The sequence below is a fragment of the Bubalus kerabau genome, chromosome 4, assembly GCF_029407905.1.
Source record: "Bubalus kerabau isolate K-KA32 ecotype Philippines breed swamp buffalo chromosome 4, PCC_UOA_SB_1v2, whole genome shotgun sequence".
In the NCBI taxonomy this organism is placed as follows: Eukaryota; Metazoa; Chordata; class Mammalia; order Artiodactyla; family Bovidae; genus Bubalus; species Bubalus kerabau.
The window spans coordinates 109,995,943-110,018,562 of record NC_073627.1 but is presented as its reverse complement, the minus strand read 5'-3'; the positions used below and the strand labels follow the sequence as shown (position 1 = coordinate 110,018,562).

General features: G+C 43.0%; 1 protein-coding gene across 1 annotated transcript; it reads left to right on the top strand.

The window, feature by feature from the left end:
- The first annotated feature begins 18,724 nt into the window (after window positions 1–18,724).
- Window positions 18,725–22,261, top strand: TMEM252 (transmembrane protein 252). The gene is made up of 2 exons (XM_055578268.1): window positions 18,725–19,002; window positions 22,024–22,261. Exons 1-2 carry the CDS (start codon window positions 18,725–18,727, stop codon window positions 22,259–22,261), a joined length of 516 nt encoding a protein of 171 aa, XP_055434243.1.
- Window positions 22,262–22,620: the final 359 nt, after the last annotated feature.

Genomic DNA, 22,620 nt, shown 5'->3' with positions numbered 1-22,620 from the left:
GGAAGCAAAGGCCCTTGTCCAGGAGGGAGATGATAGTAATTTGCACCAGGATGGTAGCATGTAAAGAACAGGGATGAAAGCTATAAAGCAATTATCCTTCAATTAAAAATAAATAAATAAATAAAAACAAAAGTACATAGGAATAAAATAAAACTTAGAGACCGAGAATGCAGAGTGTGAAGGGCCAAGAATGACTCCCAGGGTTCCATTTTGTCTAGGTGGGTAGATGGCCGTGTCTGTTCCTGATGGAAGAAACACAGGAGCAGGAGCTGGCAGTGGGGTGAGGATGAGGGAGGCCTGAAACTGATGATGGAGAGCTGAGCTTTGACTGAATTGCTCTGTGCTTTCTGAGTGGACAAGTCAAGCAGAAAGTTGAAGATACGGGCTTGGAACTGATACGGATAGACAAGTAAAGATAGAGGTTTGAGGGTCACAGAAATAAATGAGATCATGTATACCTTTGGTCCTTGCACTTTTTTAATGAGGATCTAAAATAAGAAATGTATTTTACATCATACACACACATGCAATTCCCCTGGACAGTTCTTACCTTTGCTATGTGTTATGTTCAGTGGCTGTCTGTTCTTTCCCCCATGCTGGTCAAAATGTCTATATTGATTTAATGGCCTGACAGTGAGTTACTAGCCACAGTTTGAAAAGTCTAATTCAGAGAACACATGATGGGAATAAAAGAGGGTCCAAAATAGAACCATGAGGAAATCCATTGGTTAGGGCTCAACTAGAGCAGCAGCAGCAGAGAAGGTTGATACCTACAAAGGAGACAGATCCCATGGAGAGGTGGGTGGAAAGGACCTAGCAGTCAGCGAGGTTGCTCCTTCCACTTGTAAGTTGAACACAGAAGCTTCAAAGACCACAACATTACTGTAGTATCCAAAGCCAGAAAGTGCCAAGTCTCAACCTTGGGTCTCTGCATTAGACCAAGTAGCCCTTCCCAAAAGCGTCTACAAGACTTCCCTTTTATCTCACTGGCCAAGATTCATCACACCACTAGGCCCAAGCCAGTCACTGCTTACAGGAATAGAATTATCACAATTGGCTTCAGCTGCTTGATATATTCATCCCATGGAACCAAGCAGGGGTTACTCACCCTGAGCACAAGATATTGTAAACACCTGGCCATTAGGGAAAGCGGTCACCTAGCCTCTGCCGCTTAAAGAGGGGTCCAGGGACCAGCAATATCAGCATCATGCAGGAACTTGCTAGAGCTGCAGGATTTCAAGCCCCACCCCAGGCCTGCTGAATCAGAACATGCAGGTTCTCAGGCTCCTCCCGTGATTACACGGACTTGCAGTTTGAGAAGCACAGGCCTCAATACCGAGGACCCCCGTGGTATTTGCCACGTTGCCTCCCCCTGCTCTGCTCTTTGTCCATTTCTTCCCTCACTTATTGATTTGCTGTCACAAATCTCAGCGTGCCACACATGCTTTGCAAGGCAGTGCTTCATATTTTTTCCAGGTCCTCTTTTCACTCCCCACATAAGGAGGCAGAGCAAAGGTTTTAGAATAAACACAGCGAGCTTCCAGCTGTGCTCCGCCCACGACTTTAATACTGTTCCTTTAGATCATCCTGTTCTGACAAGGTGTGAAATCCTAGCCAAGGCTGATAACTTGGCTGCCAGAAAGTTCAGTCTTCTTTCACAGCCCTAGGCAGAATTGAGGGGTTCTGTTTCCTTTTTAAAATAAAAAAATATTTTTTAGTATAGTCTCTTTTTACTGCAGGCTCTGCAGGGAGCATGAGGTAACCTTTGCCCCTGAAGCTCCAGCAAATAACCTCAAGTATTGGGACAGGTTCTCATTTAGCAAGTTTTGTCCAGTGTTTCAGGCTCTGAAACTTTAAGAGACACATAGAGGACCTAAAAAAAAAATTTCAAAGAAGAACAAATTTTGTTAAAGAACTGGAGAATTGAACCTAAGAGGAAATGGTAAAAGATTAACATTTGCTGGCTAAGGGAAGGAAGAAAGAGGAGTAATTAAACATGGAAAACTGGATGACTGAGGCTTCACCCAAACAACTTTACTTAGGAATTTTTATTCTTGCTTTCTTGCTGCTGCTGCTAAGTCGCTTCAGTCGTTTCCGACTCTGTGCGACCCCATAGACGGCAGCCCACCAGGCTCCCCTGTCCCTGGGATTCTCCAGGCAAGAACACTGGAGTGGGTTGCCCTTTCCTTCTCCAATGCATGAAAGTGAAGTCGCTCAGTCATGTCCGACTCTTAGAGACCCCATGCACTGTAGCCCACCAGGCTCCTCCGTCCATGGGATTTTCCAAGCAAGAGTACTGGAGTGGGGTGCCATTGCCTTCTCCCTTGCTTCCTTAAAAAAAAAAAAAAAATCAGGTGTGGGACTCAGAATTTGACAAACTGTCAAAAGTTTAACATAAAATGTCTTCCTCAACTTTCTTCCTACTAATTCATTCATATTTATTGACTACCTGTTATGTACTGGGCCTTCTGCTCTGACAGTCTTATTTTATTCTAGCTGGCATGAAAACATATCCTTCTAAGAATGGTAAACATGCCAAGATGCTCCTTTATTTGAGACAACATCTCTAATATAGTTCTGATAAAATGTGGCAACCCCAATATAAACGCACTGTTTCCTTACATGGCATTTACACTTCCACGGTTTGTGCAAAAATGCCTTTTCCAGTCTTTATTTCCTTGCTTATCTCACCTACCTGCCTCTCCTATCCTGTTGGTCTACCCATCTTTGCCTGAACATGTCAAACCCTTTCATGCAGTTCCCTTAGTTGGAATGCCTTTCTCCCTCTCTCCTTCAATGCTTTGAAATCCTTCAACTTATAAAGCTCACCTGTAGTCTTCTCTGCAAAGGCTTCTGTACCCTTGCCATTTAAAATTAGTAATTTTTCCCTCCGTGATCCTCTACTGTGATGCTTATACTAGTGTGGCACTTAACTTTCCTTTGCCTTATGATGGCTTGTTTGCATGTCTCACAGTAAGTTTTCTAAGAGCAAAGACTATGGCTTACTCTTTGTGTTCCCCTCAGCAACTAGGTGCATGCCTGGTGAGAGTTATTACCACTCAGCAAATATTTCTGGCTATTTGAGTCTTCTGGATCTACAGCAGGTTCTCAATTCTTGGTCCCTTATGGTCGGGGGGACATGTGGCCAATTACCACCAATGAGTTGTAAGTAAAGTGATGGGTGACACATCTGGGCCAAAACTAAATCACCAATGCAAGACCCTTTAGGTCATCTTTCTTTTTGCTACTGTGGCTGTTCATGCTCTAGAGAATAGTTCCTCACTCCTCTAGGATAATGTCAGCTTATAACAGAGCCTCAGCTGATCTATGATGACCATAGTGAGTGAACAAGAAATATGTTATTTAAAGTCGCTGAGCTCTGGAGGTTGCTACAAAGTAAAGCCTAGCCCATCCTGACTGATACACTTGTAAATGGTAGTACTGTGAGTCTAGAACTTTTGCAAAATCCATTAGAAGCAGTAATCAGTAATTATATCAATTGTAAATCAAGTAAAATCACCAGACTTAAACTCAACTGTCAGGAGAGGCATTGTGAGGAGTATAGGATGTAGAGCTCATTAGGGTTTGCAAACTGGCTGTAAATGACCTTGGTCACGGATGCCCTCAGAACTCAGCATTCTCTGACCTCAGTTAGAGCGTACGTACTTACCTTGTGGTACTGTGCAGTAATCAGAAATGGTAAATGAGTGGTACCTGGTACATGGTGGTACTCAGCAAATTGTTATCACAATTGTTTTAGGTGTGTTTTGCACGTTGGACCGTGGGATGTGAGAAACTACATATTTCAGTTTAAACCAAGATACTGGGACTTCGCTGGTGATCTCGTGGCTAAGACTCTGTGCTCCCAGTGCAGGGGGCCGAGACTCAATCCCTGATTGCAGAACTAGATCCCACATGCCACAAGTAAAGATTCCACGTGCCACAACTAAGACCTGATGTAGCCGAACCAACTAATTAAAAAATCCCACCAAGGTGTTCACTGCTACCCTTCCACTCATCAGGAGCAAGTTGTTCCCAGCAATCTTCTTTCATTCAACTTTCAAAAAATAAATTTGGGTCCCTATTGATCTGTAAAAATCTATGAAACTACGGTATGTGAAAAAATGATAATTTATGTATAAATATAACTTCTCATTCAGAGAGGAACATTTTAATAAGTGATTCAACTTTATGTGCTTGCTAGACACCAGTGACTCATATTAAATAAATAGATGCACTGAAAAAAGGGAACGAGAGGGGAAATAAAAAAACTCTGGATGAAAATGGGAATCATCAGCTTTTGAGGCTCCCAATTATACTTATAAAATTCAAAATAATAATTCTGGGTTTGATGATAAAACCTCTGAATATGTTGTCTTATGCCTTCTTGGTTTAATTTCCAACACTTGCTCAAGTATAGTGAACTATTCTTCCCAATATGCTTCAGTAAAGATTTCTAACAATCTGAATGTCACAATCCCAGGAGAGTTTACAGGTCCTACCGTGACATTTTCACGACTTGATTACACTCCTGGCTGTGAGGGGACATGACCTCAGTCTCAACGTAAACAGAGAATGACTCATCCTTCTGAGGCAGCGAATAGCAACTTGGGTAGATCAACACCATCTTTATACTTCTTACTACACCACTAACTTAGAAACACATCCCCTCTGAAGCATTTTATACCTATTTGATAAGCGCTGAAAGAAACACTGTTCTTTAGAGATAGGTTCTTGTTTCTAGGCTTTAGTCAGAGGGAGGAAAATCTCTACTATATTTCCCAAACCAACTAAAAGGATCAATTTTTTTTTTTTTAGGTAAAATTGGTATATAACACTATGTTAGTATCAGGAGTACAACATAATAATCCAAGGGTTGTATACGTTACAAAGTGATCAACACATAAGTCTAGTTGCCATTCATCACTATAGAAGAGACCCACTCACCATTTTATACCCCCCCCCAACCTTCCCCTCTGATAACTACCTATCTGTTCTCTATCTGGGTGTTGGTTTTGTTTCTTTTTTTAGATTCCACATACAAGTGATATCACACAGTATTTATCTTTCCCTGCCCGATGTATTTTACTTAGCATAATACCCTCAAGTTCCATTCATGTTGTCATAAATGGCAAGATTTCCTTTTTTCCTTTTCCCTTTTTATGGCCGAGTAATAGTCCACCGTCTGTGTGCATATATCACATTTTTTTAATTCATTCATCCACCAGTGGTCACTTAGGTTGTTTGCATATCTTGGCTATAGTAATCGATGCCACAGTGAGCCTAGGAATGTATGTATTTTTTTCAAATTAGTGGGTTTTTTCCCTTTGGATATATTCCCAGAAATGGAATAGCTGGATATGGTTGTTCTATTTTTAATCTTTTGAGAAATATCCATACTATTTTCCATAGTGGCTGCACAAAGATCAACTTCTGTAATAGCACAGAAATGGAGGAGAGGGGAAATCAAATAAAACACAGAAGCACACCCATTCAGTGTTCTCTGTTCCCAAATTAAGCTCCCTCTCTGTGTTCCCTCTCTACCTGCTGCCCTTTGTTCTCACCTGTTCAATGAAAAAAAAAAAATCAAATTGAATCAGGAATGCTGATGAATTGCTACATGCCAGATATTTCATTTAGTCTTAAGGATCTAAAAAGCTGACATGTTTCTCTTTCCTCAAGGACCTTATGATTTAGTGGCAAAGAAATAGAAGGAAATTAGTGTATATTATCCAGTATGATGAACTAGGAAGGCTCATTCATTCAGAATAACATTTTCAACGTGTGTTGTTGTTCTCATGGGGAAAAAAAAGCAAAATACAATATTACATAAATAGTGTGATCCTAATTTTGTAAATAATATCCACTCATGTCCTCATACAGTCAGAAAAGATATGAGGATAAACTGACAGGCTGAGCACATCTGTATGCTTTTCCTTCCCCCGCCAAATTCCATCTAAATGCCAGTCAAGAAAAGTTACAATCAAAGATTAGAAAATATGAAGATACCCTGGAAAAGAGAATGAAGAATTGGATTGAAAGAACAATAAAAGCGGAGGTGGAGTGGGGCGGGCCGGGTGGGGGCGGGGTGGGGGTTGGAAAGCCAGCAGAAGAACACTGCTAAGATACCAGCCATTTTGTACACTAACCTTCTAAAGGAACTTCAAGCTCAGGGTTAACAGTACAGGGTAGGGAGGGGCTTTGTCAATTATCTGGTCAATATATTAAAAGATGGCATTATCAACTGATGGGCTTATCACAATCCACCATGTCCTTCATATACTGAAGTTCTGGCAATAACATATCTGCTCCTCTGTTAAAACCTCAACAATTCGACTCCCCTGGTGGTCCAGCAGTTAAAAGTCCACCTGTCAGAGCAGGGGACACAGGTTCGATCCCTGGTCTGGGAAGAGTCCACGTGCCACGGGACAACTAAGTCAGAGTGCCACAACCACTGACACGTGCATCCCAGAGCCTGTGCTCTGCAAGGAGAGGCCACTGCAACGAGAAACCCACACACTGGAACAAAGCGTGAGCCCCAACTAGGAAAAGCCTGCATGGGGCAACAAAGACCTAGTGCAGCCGTAAGTAAGTGAATCAATTCTTTTAAAAACAACCTCAACAACTGCTTCCACCAGTGAACCTGGGTGGTCTCCCATCAGAAGAGCTGATTCTGGATGGAGAAATAGGGAGGAACTTGATGACTATATTCGTACAAGAACTGGAGCAGAAAGAGGCGACAAGAAACCACAAGATGCTTCCGATAAAAGAGGTTCCCGGACCTCAGCTGCTGAGGAGACTCCCACAGCAGGATAATCTACCTGTACAGAGGCAGTATTTTATTCTGCACACCCTAGAAGCTGGCTCTTTGATCAGAACTTTCATTCACTATAATGATTACTGCAGCCATAAAATAGAAAAGCAGGCTGGTGAGAGAAATAACCAGACTTCTGGCTTATTGAACGTACAATCACCATGCTTAAAACTGGGCTGAATATCCAAATGACTTGTTGGGCTGCACCTGGAAGGCCTACAAGGCCTACACTCGCCCAGCTTCACGGCTTTAAGAAAGCGCCTGGAGTCAGCAACAGAGACATTGTTTAATGGATGGGGGCACTCACTTGTCTGCAGCAAAGTCCTGGAGCAGCACCTCACCATGTGCGGCTGAGGGTGGGTAGGACATGGAGACCTTCTGCACTCCAGGGCAGAAATCGCCGAAGATAGGGGAACTGATGTCAGGTGGGCTCATTAGTTACCAAGGAGACCAGCAGAGGGGCCACCCCTCACTGCCTCTTTGATAAGAACAACCATCAGCTGGGGCCTGGGGCAGGTAGGCAGTTCAGTCCTGTGAGTAGGGCGTAGGTGAAACAGGCACTGATCGGGCAGGGGATGTACAGAGGGCAAGAAAACAGCCATCTGGAGTGGCCTGGCCAGACATGGGCACAGATGAATATTATTTTAATGAGCTGCAACATTCAGCTGAGGAACTCTTTCAAAACAGGACAAAGATATAAAGAATTTCCAGAAGCTACTACATCTGTCTAGAGAGTTTTGTAATGGAAGGAACAAAGGCAGTAGATGGAAGGCCATTCAAAGTCAGAGAAGATTATTTTTCAGAACTGAAGAAACATTAACTCAAGGGTTTTTATGTAATTTGTTTGTTTCAATTCATTTCAGTTTTTGAAACTTTGGGTTTCAGGTTGTCCCATCTTTTGGGTTAGTTGAAATCAGTATTTGGGGATTTCCGTGTCTTTTAGTTTTAATTTTATTTTAATTATGTAAAGCATGTAGATAGTTCCAATGTCAAAACTATTTTTATTTTTTTCTCAGTATCTTTCATTAATTTGCATTAATAGTCTGTTTAAGGTGTTTTCCAAATGTGCAGATGTTTTACGTTTTTATGAAGTCAAACCTGCTTTTATTCTTGATGACTTATATTGCTTAGAAAGTTGTTAGCACTTCCAGAAGTGACTGTCCTACTAGTGTTTTAAATGTGTATGATCTTCCTGTAAATAACATCAGATGTGAATATGTGGGACTGGATTGATTTTCTCCTGGTTGTTGTTTAGTTGCTAAGTCATGTCAGACTCTTCGCAACCCCATGGACTATAGCACACCAGCCTCCTCTGTCCATGGGATTTTCCAGGCAAGAATACTGGAGCGGGTTGCCATTTCTTTTGCCAGGGGATCTTCCTGACCCAGGGACCGAACCTGTGTCTCCTGCATTGCAGGCAGATTCTTTACCACTGAGCCACTTGGAAACCTTCAAAACTGTTTTTAAAAGGCACATTCAGACCAGTCTATCTTCCAATCTTATCTCTCCCATGCTGTTACCTCCCTCTGCCTAAAGGTAAACATTTTAAAAAATTAATTTTGTTTGATACTTTTGAGTGTTTCTTTTTTAAAATATATAGGCATTTATGCATATATAGTTTTATCCTGTTCTTTTATAAAAATGACTTTATTTATTTAATAGACTTTATTTTTTAGAACAATTCTAGGTTCACAATGAGATTGAAGGGAAGAGATTTCCCATGTATGTCCCTTGCTGCCCTCACAACAGAGCCTCCTCCATTATCAGACCTCGCAACTACTGAACCTATAGTGATGGATTATTATCATCTACAGCCCAGCTTATATTTGGATTCAGTCCTGATGTTGTACATACTACCGATTTAGAGAAATTTATAATGGCATGTATCTACCATCATGGTTATCAACCACTCCTTTTTTTATACTCTAAACTCTATTGTTTACTTTGACTATCTTTTTATACTCTAAACTCTGTTACTTACTTTGACTTTTTATCTTATTAAAATATCCTGGATAACATTCTATAATAACATAAAGATATCACTCATTCCTTTACAATTGTATGACATCGTGTTATGTGGATGTACCTTAGTTTTTTACCTAACCATTATTCATAGTCAATTGGGTGGTTCCAGTCTTATGTAATTACAAACAGTACTGCTGGAATAAGCAGATCCAAGCATTTAAACTTTTGAGTTTTTGCCAGAGTATCTTTGGAATGAATTGCCAGAAGCGTGATTTCTGGGTCAGAAGAAAAATACAAATGTAATTTTGTTAGATTTTGTGTTCCCACCAGTAACATACGAGAATGTCTTTTCCCAAGCCTTATCAACAGAATGTGTTGTCTAACTTTGAGACTTACCAAACAAGTGAGAAATTATACTTTACTTTTTCTTATTATAAATAAGGTTGAACATTTTTTTCATTATTTAAGTTATATTTTTCATTTATTTGTCTATCATTTATGTTTACATATTTTGCTCATTTTTATGTTAGATTAAATTACTTGTTATTTGGAAATGAGGGACAATATGATCATGGTATATAAAAACTTGTGGGACTAAGGCCAAAGTGACACACAAGAAAAAATGTATAGCCTTAATTATACTGATTAGAAAGCAATAAAGATGGTAAATAAATCATCTAAGCGTTCAATGGAAGACACTACAAAAAGTGACAAAAAACTGGAGCCTATTATACAGAGTGAAGTAAGCCAGAAAGAAAAACACCAATACAGTATACTAACGCATATATATGGAATTTAGAAAGATGGTAACAATAACCCTGTATATGAGACAGCAAAAGAGACACTGATGTATAGAACAGTCTTTTGGACTCTGTGGGAGAGGGTGAGGGTGGGATGATTTGGGAAAATGGCATTGAAATATGTATAATATCATATATGAAATGAGTCGCCAGTCCAGGTTCGATGCATGATACTGGATGCTTGGGGCTGGTGCACTGGGACGACCCAGAGGGATGGTATGGGGAGGGAGGAGGGAGGAGGATTCAGGATGGGGAACACATGTATACCTGTGGCGGATTCATTTTGATATATGGCAAAACCAATACAATATTGTAAAGTTAAATAAAATAAAATTTTTTTAAAAAGTAGACTAAAGAGCATATTTTAAAGAGCAGCAACTGAGGAAATATAAAACTAAGATAAATAATAAAAAAGTAAAGGCCTAATTTACTGAAGATAAAAGAATGACAAAGAATGCTTTTAAAGTACAATAAAGATCTTTTGATAACAGCAGAAAATTGTGACATATAAAACTTACAAAACAAAGCAGCTATACTCCAATAAAAATTTTAAAAAGAAAAAAATAACTGACAAAGCAAGACAGAGTCCTTTTTGAAAAGACCTAAAACCAAATGTGTTGGCTCTTGGGAAAGATCAGTACATGAATAAGTAGCTTTGAAAAAAGACTAGTAAAATGGCTTTGACTTGTCTCATCAAGGAGAAAGTGTAAAGACAGAAACAACAATGGTAAAGGATTGGAACGGTGACATGCCTACAGAATCAGAGGAGACTTTAAAATTATAAGTGATGTAATTTCAAACTATATATAGATACTGGGCTTCCCTGGTGGCTCAGATGGTAAGGAATTTGCCTGTGGTGTGGGGAAGATCCCCTGGAGAGGGGCATAGCTACACACTCCAGTACTCTTTCCTGGAGAATCCCATGGATAGAGGAGTCTGGTGGGATGCAGTCCATGGGGTCAATGTGTTTCCTAGGAAAGTGTACATTATAAAAATTGATTCAAGAAAAGGAGATAGCCCTATACTAATCCCTACAAAAGCTTGAAAGAGTAATCACAGTTGACCCACTTAAAAACACTGTGCCGAAAATGTTCTGCTTCTGCCTAGAATGTAGATAGCTGGGAAAACCTTTGTTCTCACTCTCCCACCAAGAAAATGTCTGAAAACCTGCAAATAATAACTTTTCTTGAATCCATTGAAGGGCTGAAGTTAGAGGGGAAAGAGCGTGAAATCAAAGGAAGAGCGGGAACCCCCAAAGGAAGCTGGGCATAAAGTCTGGCTAACCTGTGATACAGCCCAGGAATAAGAGATGTGGAGTGTCACGTAAGCCAGTATAAAGGATCCAGTTAATGTTTTTAGTGAACTGTTTAATGTCAAATGTGGGCTGACTTGAGAGAACAGAAGCACTGGGAGGTGCAGGTGAAAGGGAGGTCGCACCTACTTTTCTAGGTTCTCTTCTGTGGACCATCGCCAAGCTGCTGCATGAATGTCAAAATGCCACCTAAACTTTGTTAAACAGCAGCTTGGAGAGAGAAGGGCAGCAACCATCCCCTGCCCCACCCCACCGCCAGAACAGAGGTGACCCCATGTAGCTGGGGTCAGTAAAAAGAAAAAACCCTCTACCTCTAGAGGAGGGTCAGGAAGCCATCCTGAGGCCAGATCTTGAGAGGAGACTAATGTTGGAGACACATGAGACATGGGTTTAATCCTTGAATCGGGAAGATCCCCTGGAGGAGGGCATGAAAACCCACTCCAGTATTCTTGCCTGGAGAATCCCATGGACAGAAGAGCCTGGTGGGCTACAGTCCATGGGGTCACAAAGAGTCGGACATGACTGAGCACACACATACCATATTGAACAAAGGGTGGGACCACTGCAAAAGCCTTCACCCCCAAGACCCAGGACCACAGAGCCTACCTAAGACTAAGGTGGACAGGATAACAGAGAAAGCCTCTGACCCCACCATCCAGCTAGCAAGCACAAGTCACAGGCAACAGTACCCTAGTGCTGAAGGAATGGGCGAGTGTGAAGACTCCTTGAGGGCACACAGTGAAGCTCTACAGTTGAGAGCAGAGGAGGAACACTGAAAAAACAAAAGTCCTCAAGCAACCCAACCCTCAATCCAAGCACTAGTTAACACAAGAGGAATTGGAGAATAGTAGTGTGCTGGAGAATCCCAGGGACGGGGAAGCCTGTAGGCTGCCGTCTATGGGGTCGCACAGAGTCGGACACAACTGAAGCAACTTAGCAGCAGCAGCAGCAGTGTGCTGAAGGGGAGAAGGCAATGGCAGCCCACTCCAGTACTCTTGACTGGAAAATCCCATGGGCAGAGGAGCCTGGTAGGCTGCAGTCCATGGGGTCGCTAAGAGTCAGACACGATTGAACGACTTCACTTTCACTTTTCACTTTCATGCATTGGAGAAGGAAATTGCAACCCACTCCTGGAGAATCCCAGGGACGGGGGAGCCTGGTGGCCTGCCATCTATGGGGTCGCACAGAGTCGGACATGACTGAAGTGATTTAGCAGCAGCAGCATCGGTGTGCTGAAGGGAACCATAGTGACAATGAAATCCAAACTCAGCTCACATCTTGACTAGACTCAGTTGATCCATTTCACTGATAGGTGAGCACAGAAGGAGGTGTTCCATTTTGAGGTACAGTATGTTACTTCTCTTAATCTCTACTGTCATATATACAACATCTGACATTCAATTAAAAAAAAACTACAAGATATAAAAAAGGGAAAAGAATATCTTAGAACTAGTGGTTTTATGGGTGTGTTCTTATCAAATCTTTGAGGATCATATAATCACACTATCATTTAAGTTATCCAAGAGTATTAAAAACCAGGGAGGTGGGAAATTGAATATCAATATTAAAGAAAATTTCATGAGGTGGGACACAGAACCCACTTCATATTTACAAGTCACTGGCCATCACACTAACTGATATAATTTAGGCAGTCAAAGCTACCCTGGCTTGAGGCTTCTGCTCCCATCCAAACTGGCCACAGAAGTATGGTCCCTGTTCAGTTTTCCAAGGATCCATAAAGAAATGAAATCTCTTCTGGCTTGTTTCTGGATTAAATTAAAGTTAAGCTCTCTTTAGAATAGAATTTGTCTTGTTTGATCCATAGATAGAACCTGATTTCCTCACCAAACCTTTACTTACAGAGGGAGCAGCCCATAAGCCATATTTGCTAATTTGATTTTTTTTTAAACATTGTTTGAAAGTTTGATTTATCTTGATTACTAAGTTTTTTGGTGGCCTCAGAAGTTGTATGCTCCGGTCGAGTGCCTCCTGTGCCTCACCCTTTTCTGCATTGCTGAGTTCTCTGCCCTGGAGACTCACTAGGTTCACTCCAGAGGGAGTCCGAGTCTAGTGTGCTGGTCTCATACCTCCTTACCCTGCAATGCCACCCATTTGCTGCAGTTTGTCTTCTGCCAACCTTTCATGCCTTTATTTAAATCTTCCTGAGTGAGTGAGGGGGGAAAGAGTGAGGCTGGGGGGAAAGGATCAAAAGCAAAGAAAACAAGGAGCAGGAGGAGGAAGTGGCCAGTGCCCAGTGAACCCACAAGTGTGAAAGGCTAATCCAGAGATCACTCAGTGATCACCACCGTGAAACCAGACCGGGTGACATCGCTCGCCACACAGACAACTCACCTTCCTAACTAGCCATAGAACTTCACTTCCTAAACCCAAGTGACCTTAGGAAATCTGGCCACTCTGCCCCAGCTCTTGGCCCCATGCCCCTCCTATACAACAACTTCTACACACCATTAGCTTCCTTCCAAAGTCCCCATCCACTTCTCATCCAGAGCAACATGCTTTGCCTGCTTTCAAGGGAAGGGTGCTGGCCCATGTGTCCAGGAAACGAAGACTGGAATGCAGAGGGTTGTTTGAAGTTCCAAGGCCTCTTACACGGGAGAGTTTGAAAGAAGGGTGAGGTTTCTGGGGCTCTGACGTAGAAGGCAGGACAGCACTTGGAACTCGGCTGCACTCGATGTTCAGAACAGCGCTGGTGGGTCAGCCGTGCTCAAAGGAACAGAATGTTGAAAGTGTGATTATGTTTTAAACTAGTCTGGCTGTCAACCAAATAACACAGCACTGCCTGCTCTCAGGTCAGGCACTGCTGCTAATTGGTGAATTTTAATGAATGATAATGATAAATAAACTAGCTTAGAAGGGAGACATCACTGTTTAGGTGAATCTCTTGTGGAGGGGGTGGGAATCAGGATGGGTGTCGGGTCTTGGCTTCCACTGGGTCCCAGAACATTTGTTACAGGTCTCTGTCCATACCCCTCCTGGAGTATGCATTTTCTCATCAATCCCATGCTCACTATATGAACTTAGGTGAGTCACACATCTCTTGCCCTGTAGGATTCTCTGCCTTAAAAGGAGTATCACTGGCTCCTTCCTCTCGCACTCAGTGCTGGGCAGGTGGCAAGGTGGGCAAGCACAGGAAAGATGCCCTGGGAGTGAAGGCAGGCCCAGAAGGCAGGGCTGAGCCCAGGGAAGCCCAGCCAGAGGCCCACGGGTCTCCCAAAGTTGGCTCTTTCAGGGGATGTTTCTGGTGTTGGACTCTTTATTGGATTTTTTTCATTTTTTCCAGGTTCAGAGGATTTGGTCTGCTTTTTTTCCTATCATCACAACTGTTCTTCTGCTGGGCTGTCCACCCCTTCGAGGCTGACGCAGACCAGGAGGCTTTCTCTCGGTGTTTGTGCCACTTCATTGTCACAGAAGCAAGCACACATCTACTTTCATTTTTCACTTTTAAAAAATGTTTCCACTGTGAGTGATTATGAGGAGAGAAGAGCGAAACCACAGCCCAGAGAAGAGCGAAACCACAGCAGTTAGGATTGTTTAACACTACAAATCACTGGTTTTAGTTATCCATGGTCACTTTTGAGGCATCCAAGGAGACACTCATAGAACAGTGATGTGTGCAGTTGAGAACTAGGCAGAATATCTACAATAAGTAATTATTTAATAATTTATATATTTAATTATAATAAACGTAATATGCCCAAATAGCTTCAACATAAATCCTTAACTAGTATGTCTCAAGTACCATGAAGGAGATACACAGTTCTCAGAAATACTTCATATTTCTATGTTGGTTTTTCTAATCTATTCTCTTCATATACTACAGATTCTCTCATACTTTCTCCTTGGGCCTCCACCTCATCCTCAATAAACTCAAGTATTCTGAGTCCAGGAACTCACTCTTGAATTTATATAAATTTTATGCAAAATAACTAAGACCTTCCACCATTCCTGAATCTTGCTGAATCTTGCTCTTTCCTATTCAGTTTCTCACCAAAACAAGCCAAAAACCAACCACCACAACAAAAAACACTGCTCTGAAATGACAGACACCTCCTTAAAGGATTTGGGAGAGAAAGGAACTATTGATAAACTAGAAGGCACTAGTAAACCTTTATTGGAACTGGAGGAGAGAAAATGTCCTTGCTCAAATATTCATGCGACCACAAGAACTAGGCCTGACTTTTCATAATGCCTAGTCTGATTCATCCTCAGGTTTTGGTTTGAAACAAAGAAGCCCAACCCTGTGGGTGGGAAGTTCTCAAAGAGAAGGCAATCCTTCTTTACTCTGCTGCTGCTGCTGCTAAGTCGCTTCAGTTGTATCCGACTCTGTGCAACCCCAGAGACGGCAGCCCACCAGGCTCCGCCGTCCCTGGGATTCTCCAGGCAAGAACACTGGAGTGGGTTCTATTTCCTTCTCCAATGCATGAAAGTGAAAAGTGAAAGTGAAGTCGCTCAGTCACGTCTGACTCTTAGCAACCCCATGGACTGCAGCCTCCCAGGCTCCTCCGTCCATGGGATTTTCCAGGCAAGAGTACTGGAGTGGGGTGCCATTGCCTTCTCCACTCCTTACTCTAATACCTGATTATAGCTCGGAAGCACTGCCATTTACCTGTTCTTGGGACTCTGCTCCTAGTGCAGAACTTTTAGTTGAAAACCCTGGATCTTTTCCAGCTTCTTGGAATTACAGCCGTGATGGTAATAACAATCATAGTGAGGATGACTGTAGCTGACTTTGACAGGGCGCTTGCTATGTGCTCCATGCTGGGTAAACATTTAACTCTGATCATCTCCTCTGGTCTCCAAGTACTAACAAACTGTTTACCTACAGTTCATTGCCTACTGCTGCCTAACAAGTTGCCCCAAAACTTAGCAGCTTAAAACAACACATGCTTAATCATCTCACAGTTTCTGTGGGTCTGGAATTTGGCCACGACTTAGTTGGGTCTTCGGCTTCAAAGTCTCTCAATCAAAGTGTTGCTTAGGGTCTCGTCACCTCCCTGCTCAACTGGGCAAGTCTTTCATGTCATTTGCAGGCTGCAGTTCCTCCCTGGCTGGGGTAACTCAAGGCCTCAGCTCTTCACTGACTGTCAGCCAGAAGCTGCCTTCTCATACGGCCCTCTCCAATATAGTGACTTTCTTCCTCAAAGAGTACAAGCCACAAGGGCAATAGAGAGAGTCTGCTAGCAAGAGAGAAGTCACTGTCTTTTGTAACCTAATCTCAGAAGGGCCATCCCATCACCTTTGCCATATTCTCTTGGTTGGAGTCAGGTCATTATGTCCAGCCCACACTCAAGAGGACATGGATCCCAGGAGGGAGGGATCTTTGGGGGTCATATTAGAAATCTGTCAAGCTCAAGACCAATTGGATCTAAGAATTCCTCTTTAAGTTTAACTGAAGGTGCTCAAGAATTGCACCTTGAGAGGTGGACAACATTCTCTATGCTAATAATGACTATACTGGCAATGTTAGATAGTGGAAAGAAACATATATTTGATTACAATTTTGAATATAACAAAAAATTGGAAAAGAAGGGAGGAGTTGCTTTAAGATTATAAGGATAAAATCAAGACCAGAAGATGAAAGTTAGTTGAGGACAAGGATTGAAGCTAACAGAGATAGAGGTTAGGAGGTGAAATGAGGACAGACCGTGTATCATTTTTTATCCAGGAACCTCTCTCTCTCCCCTAGCCCACAAATGAAGGTAGAGCTGAGGAGATAGTGGTTATGAGGCTAAAGGGTATCCATGGAACTTCCACTAGGGCATTGCACAAAGAACTGTTTCCATTGGGAAAGTAATGGAAAATAATAATAATGCAGTAGTGGAGTAGAGGAATATCAAAGAGGAACTGAAGAGAATCTGTTTGGACAAAAGTGACCCAGAGTCACCCTGGGAAGGATTTTTGGCAGGAATATGCCAAGTGAAAGTGAAAGTTGCTCAGTCAGGTCTGACTCTTTGCAACCCCATAGACTATATTCTCCAGGTCAGAATATTGGAGTGGGTTGTCTTTCTCTTCTCTAGGGGATCTTCCCAATCCAGGAATATAACCCAGGTCTCCTGCATTGCAGATAGATTCATTACCAGCTGAACCACAAAGGAAACCCAAGAATACTAGAGTGGGTAGCCTATCCCCTCTCCAGTGGATCTTTCCAACCCAGGAACCAAACCAGGGTCTCCTGCATTGCAGGTGGATTCTTTACCAACCGAGCTATCAGGGAAGCCCAGGGATATGCCAGAGCACCAAGTTAAAAAGAAAGGAATCACAGCCTGAACCAGATCTGGCATAGGACTACAGTCCATGGGGTCACAAGAGCCAGACATGACTTAGTGATTAAACTACCACCACCACCATCCAAACCAAAGACAGACAAGACAGAAGAAACAAATTCTAGATAGAAAACAGAAGACTGGTTCCAGAAAGATTTTTTAAGGCAATGCTTCATAGAGCAATGGTACAGGGGAGAGGAAGGGAATGATTTTTAGTAGTATCTGTGCTGTGCTAAGTCACTTCAGTCATGTCCGACTCTTTGAGACCCCATGCACTGCAGCCCACCAGGCTCCTCTGTCCATAGGATTCTCCAGGCAAGAATACTGGAGTGGGTTGCCATTTCCTTCTCCAGGGGATCTTCCCGACCCAGGGTTCGAACCTAGATCTCCTGCATTGGCAGGCAGATTCTTTACCACTTGTGCCACCTGGGAAGTTCCTTAGTAGCATCTACCAAAACAAATTTCATTTAATATTTATTTTATGAGAGAAAAAAATGCAGGACTTTTCAGAGCCTTTAATATGTTAATGCACTCTGTGAAACCCTAAGATTCATAGTGGAGGGGGGACAGGGAGTAAGGATTGAACAGGCAGCACTTCTTATACGGAGCTGTTTTGCATGGAGGTGGAAACATGCTACAAATGTTTAGGGGACTTTTTTCAAATATCAGTGGCCTTTTTGAGAGGAGGAAGGGTGAGATTTGGTTTAAATATTTCCAGTGAGCAAAGTATGGTGGCCGATAGCTGAACAGTAAGCAAAATAATTTTATCTAACACCTATATATTACATAAAAATGACCTAGGGTTTCAACATTTGGGCCCCCAAAATGGGAAAGACACAGAATCAAAGCAGAAGTCACCAGATCACTACCACTGACAACCACCCTCAGAAATTCCCTCGCATTCCTGAAGCTCTGTCTATTACAATCCTTGCCAGCACTCTTTTCCCTCTCCTGCTGACACCCCTCTTTGAATCAGGGAGTTCACCCCTGGGCTTTTTTTGGGAATCTTTCCAACATCATATTGTGAGGTCAATAAAGAGAGATTTATTGAGAGAAGCAAGACAAATATGATAAAAGCCTTTAAAAATATCTTTTTAGGATAGAAAAAGGAAGAAGCAATTAGGAAAGGACTACCTGCCAAATCACAAAGAAAGTAGTTCAACAAGGAAAGCTAATTTCTCTAGCATTCATTTGGAATCACCTGCCCTGGAGATCAAGAGACCTTTTTAATCAAAGGATAAGAGACTTTCTTTCAAATAACTGGGGTCAGCCTAGGGTCCCATCCAGCTCAGAAGAACAAGACAGCTGTGCCTGCAGGACACCCATTTCTGCAGGACACAGGCTGTGTTTTTAGGTTAATCGTCCAAGGATATTAGAGTTACTTTCAATGGTTAATGAATAGCTTCTAAGAGCCTGCTTCATTTAATTGTCCAAAGGCCAGTTGGTCCAGAGCATATAAAGCTGTGAGCTGGCTAATGAGAGCGTTCTCTCTGAGCAGGGGAAGGAGGGGGGTGGCAGGGTCAGGGACCTGGGTTCCAAAGGATCAGGGATGCAGAACAGAACCTGTCTAGTTCTCTGTGCCTTTGCCCTCCTGACGGGCTTCCTGATGATCTGCCTGGGGGCCTTCTTCATTTCCTCAGCCTCCCTGTTCAACTGCCAGGGGAACTTGACCCTGGCCTACTTGCTTCTGCCTCTGGGGTTTGTGATCCTTCTGAGTGGAATTTTCTGGAGCACCTACCACCAGGCCAGTGAAAGCAAAGGGGTTTTCAACCGTGTGCTTGGACAGTACCATGCTCAGGGGGCCCTGCCCCTGGCCACAGTGGACAGGTATGTGCTCAGAAGCCTGAGGACTGGGGAGGGCTGTGGTGTGGCTGAGTTCTGGAAAAGGTCAATGACTTTTAATCTACTGGGGAGCAACTTACAAGTCCCATGGGGTTAGCAAGGATGTGGAGAAATTGGAACGCGTGTGCACTGCTGGTGGGAATGTAAAATAGTGTAGCTGCTCTGGAAAATGGTATGAAGGAGCCTCAAAACGTTAAACATAGAATCACCATTTGATCTAGCAATTCCACTTCTGGGTATACAGACAAAAGAAGTGAAAACAGGGCTTTGAACAGATACTTATATATCAGTGTTCACAGGAGCATTCTTCATGATAGTGAAAAGGTGGAAACAACCCATATATCCATCTAGTGGATGAATGGATAAACAAAATACAGTACATACAAAAGATGGAATATTATTCATCCTTGAAGAGAAAGGAAATACTGATGCAGCTGTAACATGAATGAACTTTAAAGACATTATACTAAGTGAAACTGGCCAGAAATAGGCCCCCAAAACAAATACTATGTGATTCTACTTATATGAGGTACCTAGAGCAGTCAAATTTCATAGACAAAATGTAGAACAGTGATTACCAGTTACCAAGGGAGGGAAGGAATGAAGAATTACTGTTGAATGAGTACAGAGTTTGAGTTCAGGATGGTGGAAAAGTTCTGAAGATGAATAATGGTGATGGTTATAAAACAATGTGAATGTATTTAATGCCATTAAACTGTACACTTAAAATAGCTAAAGTGGTACTTCCCTGGTGACTCAGACAGTAAAGCATCTGCCTACAATGCGGGAGACCCAGGTTCAATCCCTGGGTTGGGAAGATCTCCTGGAGAAGGAAATGGCAACCCACTCCAATATTCTTGCCTGGAAAATCCCATAGATGGAAGAGCCTGGTAGGTTACAGTCCATGGGCTTGCTAAGAGTCGGACACAACTGAGTGACTTCACTTATACTTTATAACAAAAAAATAATTTTGATTAACCTTACCTAAAATTAGTATCAGACAACCAAAAATTTCCTAATTTTTGGCTAAACACAGAATCATTAGGGATAAAACCCCAGGCATCATTCTTAAGATACAGACAGGCTGCATGCGTGCATGCTAAGTCATTTCAGTTGTGTCTGACTCTTTGCCATCTCATGGACTCTAGCCTGCCAGGGTCCTCTGTCCATGGAATTCTCCAGGCAAGAATACTGGAGAGGATTGCCATGCCCTCCTCTGGGGGATCTTCCTGACCCAGGGTCTGAATCCAGGTCTGTCTCATTAAAGGCAGATTCTTTACCATCTGAGTCACCAGGGAAGCAAAACTCCATAAATTCTTTGTCCTCTTCGTCTAAAATATTTTAGCTACTCCATGTATCTTGAATATGAGTGATTAGCCATGACAATTGATTTTTGACATGATGCTATGATACATGATACTATATTTTTTACTAATAAGATACTAAACTACAATGACCAAAATCTATTTCCAATGTTATTATACTAACTGCAAAGTCTTTGGATTTGGTAAAAAAATATTAAAGGTGAAGTGACTGCAGAAGATGCTTCTAGAGTGATGTTTTCTTTTTTTTCCTTTGGTATAAATGTTATATGATTGCCTCCATAATGTGAATCTTGATAAGAGTAACCAATTGCCTTAAAGATGTAGGTTAAATTTTTAAGCACAGGCATACTATTGTCCTGAAACACTAAACGATGGTGTCACAACACCCTCGTTTTACTGCCTCTTTCCGGTGCGTCTCTAGATGCCCAGCCCACTTAGCATGGCTAGGGGGTCAGTAAATGGTAAGTCATACTTCTCAGAAGTATCTTCATTTGAAAGGGGTACCTAGAATGAGACTTCAAAGCAAAGGGGTCTGCAAAGGTGGAACTCAGGACACTGGGACTGTGAAGTGGTGAGGGGAGGGCGGGGGTTGGGAGAAGGGATGTGGGGCAGGCGGCAGTCATCCTGGAGCCTCTCAAATCAGTCCAGGGAACAGCTCACCTTGGTGTCTTCAATGCTTTTATGCATGTGCCCCATGACACGGCCTTGGCTATTCTGAGTGAAGGCTGAGATTTATGCTGTACAGTAGATGGCTCCTTCAGTTCCTTGGCTTTGGGCCTGGTAACGTTTGGAACGGAGCTGTGGCTGCAAATGGCAGTCCTTGTTCTGTTGTGGTTACGCACCACAAACACTCCCTGCAGGCACTGGAAGGATTCACTCTATAATCACACAGCTCAATCAAGCTCACCCTCACTCTTCTTCACGTCTGTGCCACCCCCTATCCCATTCATGATGGAGAAGCCAGAGGATTTAGCAATTAGCAACGTTGGGCAAGATTACTGATGAGTACATCAACTCCTGCATGAAAGGCTCCTTTAGCCATCGGCCTGTTGGCATGGAAAGGGCCACTACTGAAATCTACATAAAGTTGTCACTTCGAATAGTTGAGAAATCAGTATTTTGTGTGTGTGCATGGAAATGGGGCAGGGCAAAAATACTTGAAATTTGAATAATAGGGAAGAGAAGCATCTAATATTGTTTAGGAATCTTCATGGAGCTGGTTTTCATTCATTATTTGTTGGCTGTGAGGCTCTGAGACCATGAGTACAGCTGACTAGAAGACGACGTGTGTGAATGGGGACAAGGATGTGAATGAACTAAATAACTGGTTAGAGAGACATTCCAGAGTCAAGGCCTGTCCCATACCCCTGCTAAGGATCTCCCACTGAAATTTCTGGGTTCCAATGAGTAAGAGAGAGGGGATAATGTGGAATAACCCACTGGGGAAAGTATGACTATAGAGGCATACATCCCATGGCTGATAAAGAGGGTTTTGCTGGAAGAGCAGCACATTAAAAAAAAAAAAAACCTGGGGTGCCAGGGAGGAAGAACATCTGTTTCAGAATCAATGTTTTCTAACAGTTTGGCTTCACACAGTGGGATTTGGGAGAGGCGGACATATGCCTCCTTGGCACGACCTACTTAAATAACACGCGAATGTCTGTGGCATTTTGTCCCCCAGACCAGGTTTTTACCCTCCAGCTTACGAAGAGAGTCTTGCTGCTGACAAGCGAGCCTGTCACACAGAGCAAGAGACCTCGGGTGCTCCTCCACCTCCGTACACTGAGATGGGCGTTGAATTTCAGGATGAAGATGGGGCCCACCCAGAGGCCCCACCACCCTATGACGAGTCTGTGGCAGACGGGGTGGCGGCAGCAAGGCCGTGGCAGGATGCTCAGAGGCGAAGCCAAGAGTGCTGAAGCAGGGCAAGTGCGCCAGCCCTCACGACGTACCCTCACGGGAGGCAGCTGCTAATAATAAACACAGGCAGGGACTGTGGGAGGAGAAGCCACATCATTGACCCCACACGAGAGCTCGCAGTGGGACCATGCGAGGCCAATGCGATTCCGCGTATGTGCTTGGCCTGCAAGGGCAGGGTGGGGCACCAGGCAAGCATTTCGAAGGGTTCGCAGCCACCCTAACCCAGGGAAGCTTTTGGACTGCAAAGGTTTTGTTGTGAGAGCTCTGCTCCACAGAGAGCCTTTCTGCTCTTCCCCAACACTTTTCCCATCTCCTGACCGGCCGCAGGGAGGAAGAGATGCTGTTTGGACACCATGCA